General features: G+C 57.3%; 1 protein-coding gene across 50 annotated transcripts in view; it reads left to right on the top strand.

Moving 5' to 3' along the window:
- CELF4 (CUGBP Elav-like family member 4) overlaps positions 1 to 25,460 on the top strand; it is a 285,471-nt gene that overhangs the window by 192,687 nt on the left and 67,324 nt on the right. For 26 of the 50 annotated variants that reach the window (XM_059409510.1, XM_059409511.1, XM_059409509.1 and 23 more), the window contains exon 3: positions 24,973 to 25,021. In XM_059409510.1, the coding sequence (XP_059265493.1) occupies positions 24,973 to 25,021 (49 nt within the window). Of the gene's footprint in view, positions 1 to 24,972; positions 25,052 to 25,460 lie in introns of all 50 variants that reach the window. The other 24 variants (XM_059409508.1, XM_059409515.1, XM_059409517.1 and 21 more) reach the window with 1 other exon arrangement.

Below are 25,460 nucleotides of genomic sequence, written 5' to 3'. Positions count from 1 at the left end.
ATCTGATTTCAGCCTGTCTCCCTGAAAAGACAAGCAAAATGATCCACTGCTCAAGCAAAGCTAAGTCCATGGTTTCTCCCAGTAAGAGTGAGTGACCGCCATCTTGGAGGGCTCAGTGGTGGTGTCTCAGATTGGGGAGGTATTTAGAGGATTGGGGTCTGGTTGAAGGTGGGTCTTGCAATGTGGGGACCTGACTGGGATTGGGCAGGGTTGTCGAAATAAAACCAAAGCTGGACAGTAAGTAGTTAAAGGGGTTAAAACAGAATTTATTTAGAGACCATTGCAATGGGAGAAGAGAAACCTTAGTATAGAGCTGGGCTCAGTTCCAAATACAGCTCGGGCAAGTGAGAATTTACAGCCAGGGAGCGTGGCTGGGGGCAGTGGATGGAAAATTCCTAAGAGGAGACATCGGGGGTCAGGGGACATTCTGGCCAAACGGACCGGACAGGAGTCTTGGTGCAGGCAGGCCAGGGTGATCAGGTATCAAGGTGAAGGATTCACCATAAACTGAGTTGACAATATTTTTGCAAAAACTGGGCAACGAAGCCCAGCAAGGACAGTCACCAAGGCCGGCTAACGTGTAGTCAAGGCGCCAGTCCTGGTTAGGGTCCGTGCGGGATGGCCAGGAACTGGTGGACACAGCAAGGTGAGCATTTTGAGCAGGGGAAGGGGAAGGAACAGCCATTTGCAGGCAAGCATGTCTGCGCGGGTGTGTGACCTGAGGTCCCCAGGAGGCAAGCTCAAGCGCTTTCTTATTCAGAAACATGGATGTTCAGGAAGTGCCTGCAACGGATAAGATAGTTACTTGCAACTTTGTCTTTCTGAGAATTTCGTGGAACGGTCAAGTCATGGTCACGTGGACAGTCTTAACCGCCAGGCTGTGTGGCTGCAGGAGGCTCATCGTCATGTCCTCATCTGTCTGGAGGGGCAGGGGTAGGACAGTGCATGGGCAACCCCCCGCCCTTGCCCTGCGCCTGACCATATTTCCAATAGCCCTCATCCACTGAAATGGACATTGAATTCTATCTGTTCTTGCTCCCAGCTCAGCCTCTGGCATATCCCTCCTCTAAATCCCACTGCCTGCCACCACCTGAACTCGGGACCTCTGTGGACCACCCTGCCAGGCAGCTCCTTGCCTCCTGGATCCTGCCAGAGTGGTCTTGGGAAAAACAAGTCCACTCACAGCGACGGGTCCTCTTACCTGGCCTCCATGCCCACCGCTACGTCCACCTGGTCCCCACCCCCACCCCCCCTTCCTCCTGCGCTCTTACGATGTGATCTCTGGGCAGCAAACCCCCTCCTCCGTGCAGGCTCCCACCCTCCACTCCACACACATAGGGTGTCCTGTTTGTGAGCCTCCACACCAGCTGTCCCTCTGCCCAAATGCCCTTCCCAGCCCTGCGCTCCTGGCGAACTGCCGTGTGTCCTTCAGGAATCACCCGTCCCAGCCGTCCTCAAGCAGGTCCTCCGTCACTTGCTGCTTTGTGGCCCTAATGGGCCGGGCCCAAGCCTTGGCCTTGGCCTCAGCGTTCCTGCCTGCATTACTCATTTACAGGCAGGGCCTGTCTTATTCCAGGTGCGTCCTTGGAGTTTACACAGAGGCTGGTCAACATTCATGGTCGAAACGTGCTTGTGGGGTGAATGGGTACGTCTTTGGATTAAAGAGGACGTCCTCCTTAGGCCTATACTCTCATCTCTCCTGCTTCAACCTAAGCCTCAGGTCCTCTGCAGCTTGCCTCTATCCTCCAGAAACCTGACGTAGAAAGGACCCAGCCCCCACAGGCAGCCGCATCTCTGCACTGACAGGCCGCCTGGGCCCTCTGACCTTGACCTGGTTTCTCCACCACCTTGATCCTGCTCCTGTTAGATCCTACACAGACACCCCCGCCCCCCAACCGAGAAGGGACAAGACAGTCCCTCTCCTTGACTCAGGTTCAGGAACGGAGGGCCAGACTCGTCTCAGGAAATTAAGCAGTGCAGCCCCCGCTCGTGGTCTCGAGTTTTCTGACTTGGTTTCCATGAAGCGTGTTACCTTCTGCCCCTGCCTAGCTTCTCTGTCCTGCTTCTCATAACCCCCACAATGGTGCGCAGTTCTTCTCCAGGCTCTCTTCACGTGCCCTAGACTCACTTCACACCGTGTTACTTCCCTGCCATGGGGGCTGCGGGAGAGGTGCACTGATCCACAAGGTGAGCCTGGCCGGGGCAGTTTTCCCACAGTGCACACCCCGCCCCCCAGGCCCAGTACCGCCCTGTTCTCAGCTGGGACAGTTACACGGATGCTTCCTCCCGCAGCCAGGCAGCCCTGGGTGACCACACTCTTCTCTTCCCCTGGCAGAGGGAGGGTCTGGGCCTTACCTCAGTAGGGGTGTGAGGGTAAAGAAGAAGAAAAGCAAAGGGAGGGGAAGAGAGGAGTGAGGAAAGGGGGAGATGAGGAACCCTACATTGTTTTGTCTGCTGAGAGAGTTCCCAAAGGCCAAGGCACGGAGTGGGAATTCTGCCCAGGATTTCTGAAGGCCTCGGTCCTTCCCGTGAGCTGCGCATGCAGGCAGGTGGGAAAGGGAAGGTGTAGCCTGTGACCCCAAGGCCGGGGTGGTGAGGAGCACAGGGGGCGATGACAGAGATGGTCCTGCCACAGCCCTCACGCCTGGGGGGCACCCCTAGTGAGCCCGAGCAGGAGCTCCGTGTGGGGAAAGAAGGCGGATACAGAGAAGCCAGGTGAGAGCGCAGGGATCCGGCAAGAGACAATTTTTGATGATTTGGGGGCTGGTCACGTGTGGTCTCCTCTGAGTCCTTCCTTGCCCAGGTGAAGGTGGCTCGGCCCTGGTTAGCAGATGAGGAAACAGCCTAAGAGGGGGCAGATGGCAACCGACTTCCATACTCTCCCCGCACAGCTGTTCAGAGAAGGAGAGAAAGGGGAGCCAAAGGCAGAGGTAGATGGAGGCAGAGAAAGGACCTCGGGACCCAGAGCACAGGGGCAGGGGGCAGGGCTGGGTGGGAGGTCTGGAGGCCAGGCTGGGGTAGAAACACCACGCCAACCTTGGGTACCCTTGCCCCACCACGCCCGGAAGTCAGTCTCTCTCCCGGGCACCCCAAGCCACCCGAATGGCCCCTGTCTGAGTCGGGGCTCTAGAATCAGCTGAAAGAAGGAACAAGGGGAGTCCTTGGGGAGGCCCCTCCTGGCCTGAACCCCGACCTGAGGACCCAGAACCAACCCTTGCTGCTGCCTTGCAGGCCAAAGGCCTCAGCCAACTGACCAGACTCTGCTCCCTGCCCTCCTTCCCCCTCCAGGAAGCCCTCCCGTCTGCTCCCAGGCCCTGCAGGCTCCTCCACCCCCCACCACTGTAGCCCAGAGCCAGACCCCTGCCCTCACACACCCCCAGATGCTCAGTGACAGGGGTCTGTTGGCTCCTCACACTGCCCTCTTGGCCCTTCTAGCCCAGGGGAGCCAGGGCGACCCCAGGCTGGTGGAGGACAGGTGTGGGGCCCGAGGCTACAGCCTAGATGGTGCACAGGTGAGAGGGAAGTGGGCGGGGCCAGAGAGGAACCTCCGGCTGGGGGCAGGGCTGCTTCAGGCCTTTCTGTGGGTGAAAGGGACCTGCCATGAGGGGGAGGGAGCAGGGAGATGCGTGCCAGGACTCTTTCCAGGATAAAAGTGGATAGTCAGGCACAGCGAGGCTGGCGCGGGGAGGGGAGGCTCTCGCAAGCCCCTTATTAATAAATGACTAATTGGCCTCGCGGCCTCTGATTGATGAGCACAGCCGTGCATCAGCATCTTGTGTGTGAGGCCAGGGATCAATCTTCTCCGCGTGGCCGCTGTCACCAGCCCACTTGGGTAGGAAGGGTGGGGTCGCAGGGAGACTTTGGAGAGTCTGGTGCACACTAGTGTTTGGGGCTCCCCCTTCTCTTCCCTGAGATGCCTCAGAGCCTGTAGCTTTCTGTGCAGCCCCGGGCATCCGGCATCTGGCGGGAGGCCCAGAGAGCCCCTGAGATAAACTTCAGAGCCTCACGACCTGTCCTCAGGCTTTGCCCCACCTCATGGAACCCCTCCCTCTCACTGGCCCACACCACTCCATCCCCCTGCACCCTCTCCCCTCCTGCCCTCCCCTGGGTCCTCCCAGCTCAGGCCAGGTGCTGCTTCTTCAAGCCCATCTGTGACTCCCCACGGCTGCTGTCATAAGGACTCCCTGGGTGGAGTCCTGGGACCCTTCCCTAGTCCAGCCCAAGCCTGCTCTGCCCCCCACAGCCACCCCAGCCCTCCTGAAACTCCTCACCCCTACCCCTCCGCCCTACCTCATGACTTTGCACCAGCAGCTCCCATTGTGTCAAGGGCCTCCCCACACCCCCCCCCACACTCCCACCCACCCCCTCCCTGAGCATACCCTCAGGGTCAGGTCCTCAGAGAGGCCTTCTTCCACTGCCCTAACTTAAATGGCAACAAACGCACACCGTAGGCACCATTTCCCCATCCCTGCCTCTGCAAGCCCTTCACGGCCTGCCCTCGTTGGTACACAGTTTGCTTGGATCCGTGACCCCCCACCCGCCATCCCGGGCTGGACGGTCTGTCAGGACAGGGAACCATCGTGCCTGGCACGGCGTGGGTGCTCACTGGCGCTCCGTCCCACCCCAGCGTCAATCCCGGGATGCCACGTGTGAAACTGGCTGCAGGCACACCTGTTCTTCACTCTGGGCTCCTCGGCCTCCTCCCTAGGGACCCAGAGCGCTGTCTTCCCTGGGCCTCCCTACAGAGGGGCTTTCCTTCTGACTTACCACGTTCGGAGCGTGTCCCCTTCCCAAGGGATGTGCACTCGGAAGGGAACCTGAAGACGGGGGTGCCTGTGACTCACCCAGCAGGGAGATGTGGTCACGGTGTGGCATCAAGGCACTGGGTGGGCCAGCCAGAGAAGTAGGCACTGTTCTGGCCTGGAGGGGAGCCCCGAGTCCCCCACCCTCCCTAGGAGATGACTGTGGGACATCCCCGCTCCACGCCCCAGAGTTGGCCTTCGGGGTAGGCCTGGAGGATGGGCACAGCATGTCTCTCCCCAGGAAGGCACCATTTGGAGTAATCAGTTTTTTAATTACTAGTAATTAAATGTGTGTAACCTGCCCAGCTGCCACTCCAGGAACTGGGACAGAACTCCTGGGGGTGCAGAGGTCAGGCACGTGCTGGGAGGGGCAGAGCCCATCTTGACCGCCTTGGCACTTAGGGAGGTAGCTGGGTGATGAGGGGAGAACGTGGGTCCCCAGGTGTCCAAGAGGGGCCGGGGGCCTCAGGGTGGGCTACTTGCGTTTCTGTCTCAGGGCTTCCCAGCCTCCTTAGGGCCTCTTTCCATCTATCCTTCAGCCTGGAGCAGCAGGATGTGGGGGGAAGGGGTGGGGAGGGCACCATGTGGTTTCCTCCTCTTCAGCTTTCCAGGAGCCAGCTTTTCCCAAGGGAGTCCTTCTAGAGATCCCCCAGGACACCCTCCGAGGAGCAAACAGCCCCTCATCCCCCAGACCCAAGCCCTGGGTTAATGTAAACATCTGTGGAGCCTCTGCCAGGCACTGGCTGCTGCTGCCAGCCCCCAGGAGAGCCCGTGCCCCGCTCTCCCACTTCACCCCGCCCCCGCCCCCGCCCCCGCCCCCGCTGGGTGCCCAGAGAGGCTGGCTGCAGCAGTCCCTCCAAGTCTAACCCTTGTTTCACCCTTTGCTCTGGCCTTGGCTCCCTGGCATCTCACTCTCCCTCTTGCTTCCTCCGTCCTATCCTTCTCTCTCTTGACTTCATCCCTCTCTTGCCCCCCCCCCCAAATTTATCTCCCCTTTAGGATCTTTTGCAGGACGATCAAAATAAGCAAAGACCAACCTCCTTGTTTTCTTGCAGTTTCCATTTGGGGAAGGGGTGCCTCCAGTCGTGGGACTCCAACCCCACCAGAGAGAGAGAGACACCTAGGGTCTCCCGAAGGGCTCCTGATCATGGCTCCCCTCCCCTCTCTTGCTGGAATTCCCCCTTCTCTGGGTCCTACATCCTGCCCACAGGGGCTTGTATGGACTCCAGACAAACAGAAAGAGTTTCAAGCGGGCTGTGAGCACGGATGGAATCAGGGAGGGCACACTCCCTTCTCAGTGGCTTCAGAAAGGGGGACACAACTCCTGTGTGCATCCCTGGGGATGAAATCCAGGTGGCCTCAGGGTCCCTTGTCGGGACGCCGGCGTGAGTCCCCCGCCGCAGCCACACGTCCCTCATCTGTCAAGCGGGAACGGTGACAGCTCCCGTCTTCAGGTTCACGAGCAGCTCACGTCTCAGAGAGCCCTGCGCCGGCAGATAACATGGGGTTAGCGCAGGGAGAGCAGGACACAGTGGAGACTCCAGAAAGCCGTGAGGTTGCACACGGGGATCACGGCTCCTGTTAACTTCAAGGGAGAGGGCCCTCATGCCTCACACCAGAGGCTCTCCTCATCTCCGTCCCCACAAGCACGGCTTTGTCCCAAGTCCAGCTGTAGTTCCCCCTGTGGCAGCTACACTAGTATTGCCTTTCCCTACTTGCCTGGACCCTGCATAGCCCCCCAGTGGGTCTGACAACAGCCCCCCAGAAGTCACTGTGGTCAGGGCTCAGCTACAGGAAGTCCTTTGTCCTCTGCCCCCCGGGGGCTGTTTGCTGGGTGTAGTCCTACAACCTGTCTTGGCACCGGCTCCGTGGGACACTGGGGGAGCAGGCAAGGTCAGAAACGTGCGGCCCAGTGATCTGCCTTTTACCGGAGTGCCTGTCCCATCCTCGCACGAGCCTGCCTTTGCAGGACTCAGCCTCTTGGGAAGATTCAGGAGTGAACCATAGGGAGTGGCTAAACAGTGCAGGCTTAGCACACAGTCCTGGGCCATGGGTGGTCAGAGAAGGAGCACAAAGCAGGTGGTGAGGGAAATGGGCAGATTCTGATGGGCTTCCCGGAGAAGGACGGTCTTAGACTGAAGTCTTTGAAGAATGGGTAGGAGCTTGGCTGGAGAGGGACCGTTCTCAGCAGAGGGAACAGCCTAGGGAAAGGAGGGAAGGTGGGACCTGCCACAGCGAACGGCAGCCTGGCAGGAGGGAAAGGTGAGAGTCTGGGGGAGTGGGGATGCTGGATGGGACCTGCTTCAACACAGCTACCCAGCCCCTTTCCTCACACATAACCCTGGAAAGCCAGGACTCGCAGGGTACCCAGTGTGGGCCAACCCCAAGGGGTCATGGCAGGAAGGAAGATGCCATGTGCACAGACTGGCCACCCTGTGTACATGCACAGGTGCCCAGCAGGCAGGCGGTTCCTTCCTGATCACCCCTGTATACACACAGTGTCCCTACCCACCGTGGGCCAGGGCAGGCCTAGAGGCTGAACACAAAGCCAGCCAGAAAACCCACAGCTCAGACCCTTAGACTGCACCCGGACGCCATCTGGTGGTTGTCTGGAGCACTGCACCCTCTGAGGTTTCAGGCTTCTTGGAGCCTCCGGGATGTCACACCCAGAAGTGACATCCCAGGTCCTTACACCCAGAATCATCGATTGTGCTGGTTGTGACACAATGGCCCCAACCCCTCTGCACACAGGGCCTCAGAGCAAAACTCCAGCAATTACATGTGGACACAAACACAGCCATTCCCATTCATACTCCTTTGTACCTCTTCTCACCAAATACAGTTTCGGAAATAAGGGTGGAGGGCACCGTTTGTAGGCCCACGCAGGCACAGCAGTGCACATCTCCTCTGTGTCTCTGACTGCTCTTGGTCTGTCTTCAGCACACCGCTCATCCTCCCCTGTGGTCATCCTGTGCCGTTTCAGGCTCGCCCCGCTAGGTGCTGCTGACGTGATTTCAGGACCCCCTCCTTGTGAGAACCGGGCTGGCTCCACAGGCAAGCCCCGCTGGTGTGCATGTTCACACTGACACACATCTGCCCTGGGCACCACACAGGGGGAGGACGCTGGGGGCCCATACTATAATCCATCATATTACAATCCAACAGACTTCCTAATAAGGATGGGGAAAATTGGTCAAAGGAAACACTCTCTTGCCATAGAAAGCAAGAGGTTGGTTTTTCTATAACAGGTGAAGACTGACCCTGGAGCCAGTCAGGGGGCCAGCCCTTGTGCTCTCCAAGCTAAGACAACTCAGAAAAGGTTGCCGTATTTGAGGGCCCCCAAGGAGTGCTGGCAGGGAGCACAAGGACTTGAGAGGAGGGAGAGAGGTTGTCATGTACCCCTGTATCTGGGTCTGTGTGTATGTGTGTGTGTGTGTGTGCACTGCCCAAATTCCTGTATGGGTGCAAATGGCTACAGCCTTCTCAGGACAGAATAAGGAGGGATGGCTCTAGGCGGCTGGGTAGAGGGAGCTGGAGGAGGAGAAATGTCCCTTCATCCTCAGAGTCTGGGACACACACACACACACACACTGAGCGCCACAGACCATGCGTCTGCAGACACACATTTATGGGTAGATCACAAACAAAGGGAATGTGTGCATCTTGGCAGAGAGTCCCAGATCAGTGGGAGAGGTGAGGGATTAATCAGGGCAGACTTCCTGCGGGAGGAATTCTTGATCCTATTGGCCTCAGGTATCCATTAGAGAAACAAGGAAACCGGTGCCTGCTGGGAGGCGAGTATTGTTGGCAGCTTCAGGTGAATAATATAACACTGGTAACAACTCTGACTGCAAGGGTTATGGCTTCTCTTTCTGTGGATGAGGAAACTGAGGCTCAGCAAAGTCCAGCAACATGTTTAAGGTCACACAGTCATTAGGAGGCAGAACTGTGATGGAAACCTTAGCCTTTCTGGCTCCTTGGAGCACTTTCCGTCATCATCACACAATCCTAGGCAGAAGCAGCCTAAATGGTTGTGCACACAGATGGCAGCTCCGGGATCTGCAGGAGCTCACACTCCAGGGGACAGGTAGCCTGGGCCTTTTTTGGACAGGAGATGCTCCTGCTACATGCTGACTCCTGGAGCAGGGTGAAATCCACATACTCTCAACCCACTGCTTTCCAGCCCTTTGGAGACAGTGTGATGTCCCCACCCCCGCTCTAACCTCTTGTAGAGTAGCTCCCAGACACCACCGTAAAATGTGGGTCCAAATGGATATTACCCCATGTCTGAGAAACCCTGACAGACCTCTGCCCAAGGATCTCTATCTGGCAGGTCCTGGTGTAAAAGATGAGGCACACTTCCTGCCAGAGGTCATTCTCAGGCGTGTGGGACTGGGGAACAGGAGAGGAAACTCAGCTCAGGAATACTTGTTGAATGGATGCATGAATGAATGACCAGTGAATGAATGAATGATCAACCACAAGGCCACTCCCTGCTGAATCTGCTTCCTGTTCTAAGGCTGGCCCTCAATTCTCCTCTGGGACCTCTCACCCCATGGAGCACAGCCCAGAGCCCCATGAGAAATGCTATCAAGCTGCACCTGGGGCCCCCCTATCTCTGCCACTTGCTCAACCAGTGCTGAGCCCGCCCCACTGGCAGGGGCATAAGCCCGAGAGCTCAGACAGCTGTAAACCAGCTTCATCCTCCAAGCAGAGGCGGCATTTGTGAGGTCAGAACGGGTGCCCCAGCCTGGGCACAGACTGTGTCTCCCGAGCCTGGGGTTTGGTAGAAAATGTGCACCAGGGCCAGGAGTAGCTGCACGTTGGGGAGCTCGGCACAGACGTCCCCGCCGACCCACCGCCTCCCTCCCTCTCCCGCAGCCTTCTCATTTCCTTGCTTGCTGCCATGTGTTCATTCACTGGTATGAGCATAACCGTGTGTCCACACAGAACACACGCTGGGAAGACTTCCAGGCCCTCACACACACATGATTGTACGCACAGGCACACACTTGTCCATGTGTCCAGTTGCAAGGATCCTCCCAGCCCAGCCCAGCACTCTCCCCACACCCAGCAGAAGTAGTAAAGGGATCCATTTAGGGGGCAAACACTCCCCCTCCCCACACGGAGGTAGTGGCTTGGCAGCAGGGTAAAATTTATCATCATTATCCTAATATCATCTCCAGGCTCGACAGTGGCAGCAGCTAAAGAAAATACCAAGGCTTAACTTGGGGCATGTGGGAGAGAGAGGCAGAAGATAGGAAATATGATTTATGATGGAGATCAATGCAATCATAATACTCCGTGCTTGTACAATTGGGCTGAGGCTTCGGTGCCCACAGGCCCACTTCAGCCCTGCCTGTCAGAGGATGTTGGGGACTGGGGGGCTGGGGCCAGGGTGAGTGGATGGGCCTGAATGATAGGACACTGCTCATCTCCTTTCCCAGCCTTCCTCGAAGGAGTAGATGTGCCGGACACTGTCCAAAGAGGAAGATGGAAGGAAGCAAATTAACCTATGTCAAGGCAGGTCTTGGGCACTATTGCCCGCGTGGCTTTTCCTGCTCACAGCCCTGCCCTGTAAAGATAGATCATTCTCTCCTGCACTTTCAAGTCCGTGAAACTGGGGCACAGAGAGGTGAAGGGACTGAGTTAAGGTCACACAGCTGGTCATGGCAGAGCCAGCTCTCCTCTTCCCGTGCCATCACGTGGCCTGGTGTAGAAGGGCCGTAGGGGGCTGCCCATCGCCTGTGGTGTGAGCAGCCGGGAGAAGTTTCCACTTCACCCACAACCTTCCCCCTTCGGCCTCACCCATCTGGCACCCAGAATTTCACCACTAGTGATATCCCTTTGAGTTAAGCCATAACCTATTCAGTTTGTACCACATGGTGGTGGTCACAGAGATGGTCTCTCCGCTGGGCTTGGCATTAACATGGTGGTGGTGGTGGGGGGGGTGTCAGGTAGAATAACAGACAGCCCTTGAAGGGTCTATTGGAGAGAAACTGATTTCCACTTCACAACTTTCTAGAACTACGCCAAAAATTCCACACCGTGGCCTGGGAGACTGAGAGTGGGTGGAGCAATCTGTCTTTCTTCCTGGTTAGATTCAGACAAGAGCATGTTTCTGTCACTGAGTGGAAATCCCTTCGCCCTGTGACATAGCTGCTTATGCTAAAGATGGGGGTGGGGGTGATGGGAAAGGACCCCCCACCTGCATTCTTGCCCTGGCCTGGGGGCTGGGGGAAGCAGCCGTTGGGGCAGGCGCCCCCAGATGGAAGCATTTCCCCCTTGGGTCCTCTGAGACAGAGGCAGGGTTTCAATCAAGGGGGGAGCGAAAGGATGCGTGAGGGGACGAACGAATGCTGTGGGGAGCAGATGGCCCAGCTGCACGTGTGGAACTGGGCAGCAGGGAATGTAGTTAGAGCCCCGTGAAGAGCGGCCTGGAAAGAGAGGCAGGCGTCTGGGGACCAGAGGCCGCTGGAGCAGGCGCTTTGTCAGGGTGAGGCAGAGCTCAGCCCGGGGAAGCTCCTAGGCCAGGATGACTCAGGAAAGGCCGGCAGCCGGGCGAGGAAGGGGACAGAAGCCCCAGCAGGGGCGCGGCCACGGAAGCCGCGACGGAGGCGAGACTCGGAGCGCCTCCGTCGCGGCAAGGACGCAGGAGCGAGGCCGTCGCGCGACACCCCGGGCCAGCCAGCTGCAGAGCGGGACGGGGGCGGGGGGCGGCCGGGGAACGGGGGAGACAATGAGATGGAGAGAAATGAAGCGGGACCCGGCCCGAAGCCTGGGGTCGCGGGGCCGGCAGGCGGGGCGGCCCGGCCGTCGGGGGTGACAGCTCTGGCATTTCGAAGGGCACCCGGGGGCCAGCGCCTGCCTTGAGGAGATCTCGGGAGCTCGATAGACTTTCCAAACCTAATTAGTGTTTAATGGTCTGGAGAGACGCCGCATCCGCCGTCACCGGCCGCACCACGCCGTCCGGCTTCAGATTCTTAATTAACCTTTAAGGAGATGGTCGGCTGGTAGCCGCCTGGGGAGGCCACGTGCATCCCCAGGGGCGTGCACGCGCCAGGGCCCGCGGGCTCCCTGGGGACACCGTCCCACGCAAGCGTCTGAGCGTGACTCCAGCACCCCCAGCTCTACCCAAGCAGGCTTTCGAAAATGCTCCCGTGCACCCGTTCCCAACGAGGTGTGGCCGACTGGGACCCCGGGGCGGGAGAGGGAGGGAGGGGCCGGCAGCGCTCTAACCCGCTGGGGAGAACCGAGAGGAAAGGAAAAACGCCGCGGTCGTTAGCCACAGCCGCAAACGCAGCCGTTAGGGGGCGCATTCCGGCGGGGAGCCCTGCACTGAGCATGGCCTCCAGGGACCACAGGGGGTGACCTGGATGCATGGGAGGCGTGGGCGTGGGTGGCCATGAGACTGAGGGGGACCTCGACCCCGTGGAGGAGGTGGGCTTTATTAGCCTGTGAGCTGGGGAGTCCCAAAACGGTCCTGGGCGGTTCATGGTTCATGAAGTGTCCTGCTTCCTGCAAAAAATATGGAACCAGGCAGGATGAGGGGAAAATCCAGGACAATCCAGGTAATGCCTGGAATAGGGTCAGATTCCAACCCGAGGGATCCGAGGGTGCTGGAGGGTGTGAGCCTGGCCATTGGTGGTGGCAATGACATTCATAAAGCCAGACAACCCACCAAGGGACTCAGGCTTTGGGCTGGAGATCTCGCGCGCCTATGGGACAGCCAAGGGAGGATGAACAAGGGGATCCAGAATGTGACAGGGAAAGAGGGTAGGGATGTGGTGGGGGGTTTGGAGTTGTCTCCAGGAGCGTGCAAGTTGAAGAGAAGGGGATGGGAAAGTCTCAGATGGGAGAGAGCGGAGAGGGGAAGGGGCCAGCCGCATGTGGGAGAACCCACAGAGGTGTGGAATTGGGAAGAGAAGCAGAAGGCGGCGCAGTGGAGACAGGTTGGGGGTGGGGCAGTGGGGGTGTCCTGTACCGCATGGAGAACAAACCCACGCACTTCAGGACCCCACCTCACATACCCTCACCCTACACACACCCGACTCCACATATACCTCATCTCACACAACACACGCATCACACACCTTATGTACACACCACAGTCAGCCCCTCACACTGCATACACTTACTTGTACACACTCACATACAAGTCCCCTCACACCTGTACCTCTCACTCCCAGTCACCCACTTCCTCACACATCCACATTCTTGCACACCCATTCACTTGTCCACCCCCCTTCACGCTCTCCAGCCCTTACACACACACCATCACACTCATACCTAAGCCTGACACACTCGTGGGCACTTTCTATGACCCAGAGACCCTGGCGTGTTCAGGGAGGAGGGCCATGATCGATGCTTATTAATGAAGCTGCCCCAGAGATGGCTAATTGATGGCGGTGTGCGGCTGTTGTCTGGAATTTAACCTGATTCATCATTTAGCCTGTTGGAGGCTGGAGAGCTGTGTTAATTAATGCCAGGAAAACAGACTTGGATGAGCTGGCGGTGCAGCCTCATATTAGAAAACGGAGAGCAAGGGGCAGAGGGAGGGAGGGGGAGAAAGAGAGAGAGAGAGAGAGAATGATTAAATCTAAAGCTCAGAGACAAAACAAATTCCAAAAAGCAAATGTCGGTGCCATTTCTAGGATGACTCAGGCTTGTGCTTGGCCGGCATCATCAGGCTGTGGTGTGGGGATTAAGAGCAATTTCCTCCAGATTTGTCATTTACTTGGTGTAGGCTTTGTTTTCTCCTTTAACTCGCCTGGGGACTGACTCTCCAGGCCTCCCACTGAGTCTGGGGAGATGGGGAGGAGGGGTCCCAGGTCAGGAGAGGGTGGTGGGGCAGGCAGAACTCCTCTCCTGGTCATGGAGGGGACTCAGCCTGGCAACACGGTCCACAGTCCCAGAGCAACCTCCTAGAGCAGGATGGGTGGGGAGGGAGGACTCGTACCTGGCTCGGGGGCAGGCTGAAGGGAAATACAGACAAGAAAGTGGGCCTTGAATAACACAGGTGAGGGGCTCTGTCCAGCCTCCAGGGCCAGGGTGCTCACTCCCCTTCCCAGTCCGGCCAAATCAGCTTAAGAGGCTCAGAGTCTAAATCAGAAAGGCAGTGGTTCCTCTGCGGCCTGGGAGACATCAGATCCAGCCAGAGAGAGAGCCCCTTGAGGCCCAGAACTCAAGGGCCAAGGGCCCTAGAGAGGTGTGAGCTCTCGGGAAGGACCAGTGAGCTGATGTGAAGGGAGGGCTGTGAGCATGTTTTGGTGGAAGAAACCAGTTCTGAGCTCTGCACAGCTGAGGGTAGCCTTGGAACACAGCCTTGACTTGCCTGGTGGAGCTCTGGTATCAGAGCAGATGAGGGGAAACAAAGGGAGGCCGGTTAGGGCTGGAGATGTGTCCTCTGTAATCACTAGAGCTGACTAGCTTGGATTTAGGATACCCCTTGCAGAAGGGAGCCCCCCCCCCCCCCCCCAGTGCAGTGTGGGAGCAGCTACGGAAGAGAAGCTGAGGAAGGGAATTCCACGTGAATGGGTGGCTGGCGCCCTCCAACTATGGGGCCACGTGGCTGGGCATTTTGGGACTCAGTTATGCTGCAGCGCGGCACTGAGGGCAGAAGGTATGGTGCACGGCTGGGGGACAGGAAAGGGAAGGGCTTAAAGACCATTTCAGCAAGGCTCTTTTGCAGACCAGGTGTGAGCTTCTGGAAGGAAGGGCCATGTCTCTGAGGTTTGCTTTGCCATCCTTGTGCCAGAGAACAGGGGCTGGCCTACAGAGACGTTCACTAAGCCCTGGAGGAATGGAGGGATGGATGGAAGAACAAACTTAGTGGTGCATCAAAGCAATAGGCTCCAGGGGCACCTGGCTGGCTCAGTTGGAAGAGCATGTGACTCTATCTTGGGGTTGTGAGTTCAAGCCCCACATTGGGTGTGACGATCACTAATTTTTTTTTTAATAAATATAAATAAATAAATAAACCTTAAGATAGGCTCAAGTACTGGTAGGCCAGGTAGAGAGGGTAGACCTGGGGCAGGTGGGGGAGAGACTTTGAGAAGGTAAGGGGGGCCACAAGGGAGCTCAGGGTGTTGAAGCCTCAGGAGAGCATGGTCTCCCACCCTCTCCCACCAGCTCTTCCCCCAAGGCCGTCCAATCTTTTCTGTTCCGTAGAGTTGGAAAGAGAGCCCAGGGCATAGGAGATGGGAAGGAAAAGAAATTAAATGTTAGGTACTCCCTTAAAAATGTTGGAAATACCCACTATCAGAGGAGGAGAAGGCGAGGAGCTGGGAGAGGAAGGGAAAAGGAGAGAGAAGACAGCTCTTGTTCATTTATTGAGCACTTACTGAATACCAGGCACTCTGCTGAGAGCTTCGCCTGAGCTATCACATTAATCCTGCCACCCTATCAAGGGGGCTAGGCCTCTACGAGTCAAGTGACTGTCCCATCTCATATGAGCAAGTAGATGGCTGGGACTGAGAGCCAGGCCTCCCAACTAAATCAGGAGTTGTTTCCTCCAGAATTATCTATCCACTGCTGTTTAAAAAAAAAAAAAAAGACTCGCCCCTCCCCCTCCCCAACTCTGAAGAGGGTTAGCGACCCAGCCTGGCCACTCAGGCAATAAGCTTGGTTTCCACAGCAGCAGATCTTAATTAGGACTGCAAGGGTCCTCCCTCCCTTGCCAGGCAGCCCTGGCGTGTTGGTGGGAGCAGGTGAGGTGGACACGGGGCTCAGAAACAAAGAGACCGGCGGCCCTTGGCTGTTTGGACCTGAGGGAGCCCTGCCGGGTGGGCAGGGAATATGTCAGCCCATCTGCGCGATTTCTCCCTGTATCCGTCCTGTCCGCCTTACCTGCCACAGCCACCCACATCTACCCACACACATGGCCCCAACCCCGACCCCACTGCAGTGGAGGGGCGGTGAGGGGGGTCCCCCCTCCTGGAAACCCGCAGAAGAGACCTCTGATGGCCCCCGGAGGCGGGAGCTGGGGGCGGCACCTCCTTTGTTTGTGCCAACTTCCCCACCCCCCACCCCCCGCCCTGCATGTGCATGTGAGGGGAAAGCGTGGTGTAAACTTAGATTGCGGAGAGCAAGGACAGGGTGGAGGCTCGGAGGGGGATAGGAGAGAGGGAGGAAAGCCGAGCGAAGGGGAGGGGGCAGCCCGAGGCAGCCCCACCAATAGGCTCCGTCAGTCCTCTGGCCGCTGTTCGTCGTTCGCTGGGCGCCGGAGAGCAGAACAGCCTGTTGCATAGCAACTGCCCAGCGCCTGTTGAGGGGGGGGCGGGACCACGGAGGCTGCGCGGCCGCCCAGGGGGCTGCTGGGACGGAGGCTCCGCGCCCCACCCGCCTCCTGCCCGCGCGCTCCGCGCTCCCCACCCCTGGATGCCTGGAGCGGCAGCCAGCCGCCTCCGGCCGCCCTCCCGGGGAGGGCGTGCGCTGCCCCCAACCACGTCCCGAGCTGGGAGCCAGCGGTCTTCTCCCCCACGCCCCCTCCCCAGTGGAACGCTCCCGAGGCCAGGCTGGGGCTGGGGCTAAGGGACCGTCTGGATCCCAGCATTAAAGCCGGGCTGGGGAAGTTTTACTCCCATCCATCAAGTACGTCCTGTGCATGAGCCCTGGGCTGCTTCTGTCTCCCCACACATGGGGAGGGGACCCAGACGGCGCAGGCCGGTTCTGATCTAAACATTTACCTGGCACTTCTCAGCGTTCCTGACCAGACCACTTCCCTGAGCACGCCGCTGCAAGCTTATTCTTTCTGAACGCGGCTGGTGGGCTCTGGTGTCCCTGCTGGAGACTGACAGGGGACACCAGGGCCCACAGCACCAGCTCAGCCCCTCCCTGGGTCCCCCTCACTCTGCCTGACTGCCTGTGCACTCATGCCCCAGACTTTCCTCCCACTCCCTGGCACCCTGCTGGCACCCTGTCTCCTCTGCTCACCCAGGCTTTCTGCCCTTGAATGCCCAGTCCTGGTCCATATCCTAGCACCCCGTGACTTTGCTCATCCGGCTCGCTTGGCTTCTGGAAGACTGGAGGACATGAGCCACCTCATGTGATTGGCGTGAGGTCTGGAGATTGGGAAGGACAGGACGAGTGTCACCTGCCACCACCACCGATGCCTCTCAGTCCCCATCCAGGCGTATGGCAGTAGCCCACGCAGGTCTGCATACTATCATGTCCTGACCCAGAGCCAACAGGCCCAGGCCTGGGCTGGGTCACAGCCGAGTCCTCAAGGTTGTCAGGCGTCTGTGCTGTTTGTCATCTGCCTGCCCTTTGTCCCCTTAAGGGCCACTTGTGACAGTAGCAAAGTGAGTCCAGAGGCGATGGCTCAAAGAGTGACAAGAGTGGCTGTGTGGACCCAGTCACCAAAGTCTCCCTGAGGAGAGGTCATCAGGGCTTAGGACTCTACTCCTTAGACAGGTATGAGAGGAGGTGAGAGTGACAGTAAGGAAGGGGGCCTTGTAACCAGCACAGAGACAGGGAAAGGCAGCTCTGTGGGTGACTTGGCAGTGACCTCAAATACTTTGCCGAGGGATGGGCCGAGGGCCTGGGCTGGCAGCCAGCCCCACCCAGGGCTGCCCCTAGCTGAGCGATCTAAATGAGAAGAGGGGTGAAGAGCTAGTGGGACCTACATGCCGGTTTGTGTCCTGACCCAACAAGCATCAGATGGCCTCCTTGGAGCGGGGAGTGGGAGCAGAACCAGATTTATTAAAAAATCTTATCTGGAGGGTTTGCATTTCAATGGGCTGTGGATTTGCATATTTTAACAATAACCCCGGGTTCTTCTGTCTGGTCTGTGCTCACTGTCTCTCTAAATGAGGATCGAGGATCGGAGCTTCTGCAAACCCTCCCTCACCCCAAGGTACCACAACCCCACCTTGCTGGAGGGGAAGGCCTTTGGGTCGGGAACAGAGCTGTCCAGCAGGTGACCACCTCCGGCCTCTGGACACTCCTGTCCCAGGGGCATGGCTGAGGCAAGAGGGAACAAGTCTGGTGATGGGGCGTGCGCAGGGTTCTGTGTGTTCAGCAGGAAGACAAAATGGGTGTGGGCCTTCCCTCGCAAAAAGAAGGCAGACATTGAACAAATAAGTTGACAAGTTTGGGATAGTAATGCTGTGGTAAGGCAATTGGAGGAAAGAATGGGAAGCTTGAAGGAACACCTCATTTAGGTTGCAAGGCCCAGGGGGAAGCTGAGGCCTGAGGGAGGAGTAAGAGGTAGCCAGGAGAAAGGGCAGCTAGAGCTGCCCATAGACAACCACGGGGCAGCCTGGAGATAGGACCCTCCAGGCCCTGGGATGGGCACCACCAGCTGGTCTGGCCAGGTGCACCTCAGAGACTGGACTGAGGTCAGAGGTCTCCAGTGAGGGCAAATTGCCCTCTACACTAACTGTTGGGGTGTCTGTCCTTAAGTCTGAACATTATGGTGACGACAGAACGGATTCCTGGAGTTTCTAACCCCTCTGTATGTAAGGAACCTTATGTGATTTATTAAGGAGATAATTAAAATGTTAGTATATTTACAAGAAGCTGCAAATAAGGTGCACTGCTTCTGCCATTCCCCTGCAATCCCTTTTCACTAGGAGACAGTGGAAGCCATGGGGCGGGGGCTCATTCTTTTATTCCGTGGTTCCTGAAAGCCTACTAGGCACAGTCCTGAGAATCCACCAGGACATGGGATTCAGAATCTGCCTTCTTGGGGCTTTAAACAAACAATTTCTCCATTCATTCATTGTGAATTACTATTGGCTAAGTGCCGCAAAGGCCAGGTCCGGGCAGAGGGCAGAATCGCTGGGGAGCCAGCCACGTAAGTCCCTGTGATCTCACGCTTGAGTTTTCTTCTCTATCCATATCGGGTGGTGGCTTTCTCATCCCCAGCCTTTTATACCAAAGACGGAGAATTCTCAGTCTATGCTCCCAAAGTTGCCCAAGGTTCATCTTCAAAAGATAAATCTTCGAGTCATGATCTTTCTGTCGCAGGAGCAATGTTGAGAACTCCTCCTGGTCAAGAGAATGCCTGGTGCCTGGTGTTGGTCGATGGAGAGAACTCCGGGGAGGTGGGGACCCAGAAAGGCATCGTCTGTGGGGTAGCTCCATGAGCATACAGCCCGTGCAGACACAGAGGCTCCTTGCTCAGAAGAGTCACATGCGTGGGGTTTAGTGCTCTGCAGTCGCCATCTTGAAATTCTTAAAATTTTCTCTTTGTACTTATGGCTCAAGTCAATGAAATCTGTGGGAGGAAGGAATGTGTAGGGGACTTGCCGCCTCTTGCATATGCGAGGTTCCCCACCCCCCCCCCACTGTCTGCCCAATCTGTGCACATTCTGGGCCCCACAAGCCAGCCCTCAGCCCTCTAGGCTGGCCAGCAGTGGCCTGGGTGCTGGTTAGGGGAGGCTTGGGTCAGGCCTACTCCCCCAGGGACCCCCAGGCTGACAGCACTGTGGCATGTCTGGTTGGCCAACAGAGGCCGTGTTTTAGCAAGGGTAAACCTTCTGCCCCCATCTAGCATGTCTTGGTAGAACATTTGCAACACCTTTAGGGTTGACCATCCATTGTGGGTTAGGGCAGTGGGTGGCCTCTGGGTGGAGGTGAAGCCTAGTTTGACTTCCAAGGGGCCATTCTAGGCTAGGTTAAGTAGCAACATGTGGGGGGTAGGTCAGTGGAAAGGAGAGCCCGGCAGTCCTCAGGCCTAAGATGCTCCCCGACACTGTTGCAGGGTGGGCATCTGGGTTCCTGTGCAGATCTCCATGCCTCAGAGGACTCTGTCTTTCTCCTCAGCCTTCCTGAATCTGGCTTGCATTTGTCTCTTCTGGCCAGCTCAAGGCATCCTCCAGGCACAAGCCACAGGAAACAAACTGTAATTTTGGTGATTCTGCATAGGAGCTAAATGTCCTGATATTTGCATTTAAAACTGGCATCACACAAAATAAAGATGAATGGTAGGATCTAGGCTAATAATTTAAAATTTATATTTCTTTTTACTTAAAACGACATCAAACAGCAAATAAAAAAGACCATGACAAGCCAAGAAAGAGAGAGACTGAGGGAAAAAAGGAAATTTTATAATTTGTGCTTTCATGACGCTTTTCCCCTTGCTTTTTGAACAAGAAGGAGCCCTGCTGATTGTATCTCTCTTCCCAGAGCGATGATGCTGTTGGCTTGGGGTATAGATATCCCAGTGGGCTCCAGCCTTCAGGGTCCACTGCTTCCCTGTTTCCACGACCCTGATGTGTGCTGGGTTGGGGGGCAGACAATCTAAAAGTTGATTCTTTGAGGGGATGAGAGCAAATAGTGGGGACTAATGAGGAACAGGAGTCAGGGAGGTGGTAGGAAGAAAGAGAGATAAGAGAGATATCTTCAGTGAACAAAGCAAGAGAAAAATAGGCATTGCCACACTACACCATGGCTTGGGGAGAGGTGAGCCCCTCCAGTGAGCATGAGAGCTGGGTGCCAGCAGGTACTCACACGTCCTAGTGGAGCCTGAAAGGACCCTCACTCAGCACTGAGGTTTGAACATCCACCCTGGAGTTACATTTGGGGACTCAGGGGCTGGGTGGAGAGCACCCTGGCCAATCCCTATAGGCCACCACAGTCATCGCTGCGACCCCAACCATCCTCTGCCCACCCTGGCCCTGTGCGGGGCTTCAGTCCAGATCTTCCAAGGCATTTCTGGGTCACAGACTGGAAAGCACCATGGAGGATGAAGTTTATGCAGAAGCTACAAAACAGAAGGAACTACGCTAGTTTCCTCCTTTATCTTGTTTATTCCCAGTATCCCGCTGAAATGAATTCTTTGAAGATGTCTGTAATGTCCTCCAAGTACTACTCAAACATGTATGCACACATGCACGCGCGTGCGTACACACACACACACACGCACTCTCTCTCTCTCTCTCTCTCTCTCTCTCTTTCTCTCCAGGGGAGCCTAGTCCTGAGTTAGTGTCTAGGGGGTCTGTGGGTAGGAAACTGGGTCCCTGCTCTTGCTTGAGGAATAAGTGCCTATTTCAGTTTGTCACACACACATACACATGCACACACACTCATACACACACATGCTATGAGAGGAGGGAGAGAGCGCACAAAGTAGTACAAGGTCATGTGTGACCAAGGGAGCCAAGAGATAACCAGTGAAGTCTTCTTGATAGAGGAGGGTTGTTGAGGATGGCCAGTGAGGAGTGACAGAGAACTTTCCAGGTCTTTTTATTTCTGAAACAGCTCTGGGGCACCTGCCTGGGGGCCTGGTGTGAAGCAGAGGGCTCAGGTGCCTGAGAAGGCAGGTGGAGGGCCTTACGGATCCTGCTGGTGTGAGGGCTGTCCCAAGGGAAGCCAAAGCAAGTTCATGAGTGGCTGTCCTCAGGGCTCTTGCTAGGACTGGCTTAAGAAATGAGGGGCCCAGGGGCTCAGCTGCAGTCCCCAACCTCCATGTCAGCTCTCAGGAAGACAGTTGCAGGGGGAGGGGAGCTGGGTGAAGTCAGTCCCTTCCTAGTTTGGTGGCAGAACACATCTGGGCACTAAGGGACCTGTGGCCCCCTCTGCAGACTGGCCCTGCTCTGGTAGGTTGCTCATTCCAGCCTCAGGGAGCCCTTGTGGGGCAGGGAAGAGGAGACACACGGTCAGGAAAATGGCCTTCCTACGGGAACCAGCCCAGGAGTCCAGTCCAGGTTGCACCTGGGGGACAAGAAAAGGCGGGTACTCAGGGCCATCTTCCCAGATGCTGTCCCCTAGCCCTCAGGGGGCGGCAGAGAGCCGCAGACACCTGTGGGATGGTAGAGCTGACCAAGAACCCACATGCAGAGGAGGGGAGGGGAAGGGGAGTCAAGAAAGAGCCAGGCTGGCCTGTCTGTCAATCTGTCTGCCTGCTCACTGGCCACAGACCTCTCTCTCTGCAAGAGGCCACGTTGGACAGACAGGTGAAGCCTTTGGACCGGCTCAATCATCGTATTTATTCTAATTGTATCGTAATCGTCCCCAAGGAGCCTGGTTCAAATGAGCTTGACATTATTAAAATTTTAATGCCCAGTTTTCATAGCTGAATGAATATTTAAAGGGTATGTCCCAGCTTAAGTTATGATGATGAAGAAATTAATGGAATGTCTTGTTTAATGCATGGATATGTGTTGATGCAAAAAGTGGCAGAGATGGGGAGGGGGAGGGGAGGCAGAACTGACAGAAGAAGCCACCACCAGCCCTCTGCTGCAATAGCGACAGGGAAGACCCCCAAACCTGGGCCACAACCACTCACTCCCCGTGATAGGACCTGAGCTGGAAGCAGAAACACAGTAAGAGTTGGTGATGTCCCGAAGGACTGACCCCAGAAGACTTCAGGGTGCCTTCAGGGAGCTGTTCCTGACCCAGGGGGGCAGCCCTGAGTTGCCACCCCCACGCTGCCCTCCCACTCCCTGCTGCAGGCATGCAAAGGCACAACCCAGGTGGAAGGTCACAGAGGGACACAGACGACACCTCAGAAAGAGAATCAGCAAGGGGGGCACCTGCACGCCAGCCCAGGTCCCACCAACTCCCACCCCCACGCCCTCCTGGAAAGATAATACAAAGACCGAGGGGGATGCCTGGAGAGAGGAGCAACAGACATGGGAGAGAAAAGGCCCCAAGAAGCAGGCTCCAGTGTCCTTGAAGCATGCTATTCACCTGTAAGGGACAGCGTGGGGCCGTGTGGCCAGCGGCTCCTAGAGACCAGGGTCTGAGGGGGCAAAGTTAGAAGAAGGACAGGTGCAGTGCCTCTCCCCCATCCTACCCATCACCTCTCGCTGTTCCCTTCCTCACCACCATCTCTGCTGCCCGGCACAGCCTCCTCTCCCCAGGACAGGCTCAACGTTGTTCACTCCCCCTCCTCAGGGCAGAACCAGGCCTTGGTGAGGCTGAACAGGGCTGGAGTCTGGAATAGGGACAGGAGACACTGGCCGAGGGAGATCTCCCTCCAGACCCCAGGCATCTGTACAGAACCTGCTCCAGCTGAGAAATCTTCCCAGCGGAGCCTGACACTTTATTTCTGCTGAGAATTAAGAAAGCACCGGGCCGTATTTTATCTCTCCATCAAGACTGGCACCTCTTCGACAGCCCCGCGAAGGCTGTCTGGTTGCTGACCATCTCTAGATCATAATAAAACATGAAAAATGACCCCAGAAGCCACAGGTCCCTGGGAGCCAGCTCAGCTCCAGTCCACCTATCTGTGTGGAACACCCTGTGGGTGCCTAGCCCATGGCTGGGGGAGGGCGGGAAGCCAGATGAGCCCCTGGACCAGGAAGGGGCTGTTGCCAGGAAGCCCAGAAATCAGAGCCTATCGCTGAGTCATGGAGGAGGTCAGGGAGGGCTGGGGTGGGGCTGGGGGCTGGAAGGGCTGGAAATTCGCCCTACGTCCATGAGCTTGGAACAGAGTATTCTCGAATGCCCACGTGGGGGGACAGGCTGGCTGCCTGGGAATGGGGTGCCCCTGAAGTAGAAGCCTCCATGCATAGGCAGAGTCCACTGGCCCTGTTTAATATAGGGGTGTTCCAGAAAGTAAGGGACATTCTAGAAAACGGTTGGATACTGAGTCCCAAAAGGCACTGGATGGGGAACCAGGAGGGCCCTGGCTCCCTCCTGGAGCCCTTCCCCCAGAGCCAGAAGCCTGCTTGGCCTTCTGCGCCCTTTGCTCAAGAGCTGCAGAGGAGGCTGTGCATGGAGCAGGGAGTCCAGGACCCCCTAAACGAAGCCAGGAACTTCATTACGTCCCTCTTCCTGCTCCCTGTGATTGGAGCTTTTCTGTAACACCACAGTCTCCTCTCTGGCGGAGCTTACATACAAAGTAGCTTTCTCCCCTTCAACTCGGTAAGGCGTGCCAAGTCCCATGGCAAACGTGACGCTCTGACCCCATCTCGATGGGCTGGCCCCCAGAGTCCTGTCTTGCCCCTGCACAGGCCACCTGTGTCTCATGTCCTCTGCTCTGTGCCCTGCCTCCCGCCTCTCTGTCCTTCCTCGTGGTGGCTCTGCCCTTCCCCTGGCCTTGTCCTCACCTTGCTGAGTCACGGGCACCCACACTCCCCCACCCACATGTCTTGACGCAGCCACAACTCACTTCGGATCCTAGACCAGAAGGCCCGAGGACGCTTGTCATTGGCTGGTCCAGCCTCAGCACACGAGGGGGAACAGGCGACAGAGTCACCTGGTGCAGCCCGGGAGCCTAGAAACAGCCCTGGCTGACTCCGCGTCCTGGGCTCATCTGGCCACGGGGTGGCTCTGCCTCAGCATCTCCATCTATAAAATGGGGGTGCCAGTTTCTGCCCGGTCTGCCTGTCTGGGTGTGTTTGTGTGAGAAATGAAAATGCAGTAAGGGCTAAGGAGGTGCTGGACAGGCGAAAGCACTGGAAAAGACATAACGTAGGGTTCCATTTGCATGATTCCTTCGGTTTTTATTGTCTGGAATATCTTGGGGCCTCGGCTGGCGAGCCCACCCTGCTGCCTCCGGCAGGCAGCAGGGAGGAATCAGATCGGCGCTGAGCGGAGCCGCGATGCCTGGAGTTCAGAGACCCCTAGTGGCCCGATCGAGGCACTGACGTGGGTCCCGGAAGGAAAGAGAGAGAGAGAGAGACATCACATGGGCCTCCCGGATGCGTCGGGGGTCAGGTGGTGTCCTGGTGTCCTCCTGTCCCCTAGATACCATGGGAGATGAGGAGCTGTGCCCACTGCACATACCCCCAAGGGGACAGAGCTAGCTGTGGTCAGAAGCCAAGGAGGAGCTGGTGGGGGGGTGCCCAGAGCCTTATGAGGGCACCCTAGGACCCACAGCTCACATCTGCGAGATGGCATGAGGTGTCTAGAGACCAGCTCTTTTTGGCAAAGCCAGCTGTCTCCGATGAACCCGGGCTGGCCAGAGATGGGCTGTGGGGACACCTTAGATGCTAAAGTCGCAAGCTAATGAGAGCGGCTCCAAGGCGGGGTGGGGGACACCTCAGAGTCCACCATCCAGTCCACCATCCAGAGTCCAGTCTCCTGGGGGCCCTGGGGACTGCACAGGCGTGGGGAGGGGATGGGGGTTGGTGCCCCTGCACGGGCCCGCGGTTGCATGGGTGTGCGGGTGGGCAGGTGCGGTCCGTGTGCCTCGGTCCCTGTGAACACCTGGGTGTGGGTGTCTGCCCCCTCGGTCCAGGCCTGCTCTGACAACATCCCCTGTGCTCTGTTGCAGATGAACCGGCCGATCCAGGTGAAGCCAGCGGACAGCGAGAGCCGAGGAGGTAGTAGCTGCCTGCGCCAGCCCCCTTCACGTGAGGGCTCACTTGTCTCTGCCCCCCTCCCTGGACCCAACCCTCCCCCCATCCCTGATGCGCCGATGCAGCGACTCCCCGCCCTCGCCTCCCGCCCTGGGAACTCATGGCTGGGTGCTGGGACAGGACTTTGGAGCTCTGGGTGACCGGTGCTGGGGGAGAGCAAGAGGGAGCAAGGAGGTGACTGGGGTCTGTCAGATGCTGGGGTTCCTTCCTTCTAGGCTGGGGAAGAGGGGCTGGGACCCGGGAAGGTTCAGGCCAGAGCCGGCAAATCTGAGAAGGGCCTTGGTGGGGGCTTGCGACCGCTGAGGTCAAGATCCTGGAGACAGATCCAGGCAGACAGGGAGATGCCTGGAAGGGGACATAGTGGGAGGGCACAGCCACACCCCACAAGCTCAGAGCCCCACTC

The sequence above is a fragment of the Mustela nigripes genome, chromosome 8 (assembly GCF_022355385.1).
Source record: "Mustela nigripes isolate SB6536 chromosome 8, MUSNIG.SB6536, whole genome shotgun sequence".
NCBI classification, from domain to species: domain Eukaryota; kingdom Metazoa; phylum Chordata; class Mammalia; order Carnivora; family Mustelidae; genus Mustela; species Mustela nigripes.
Note: the sequence above shows the minus strand (reverse complement) of the source record. Positions and strands in the feature narration are given on the sequence as shown.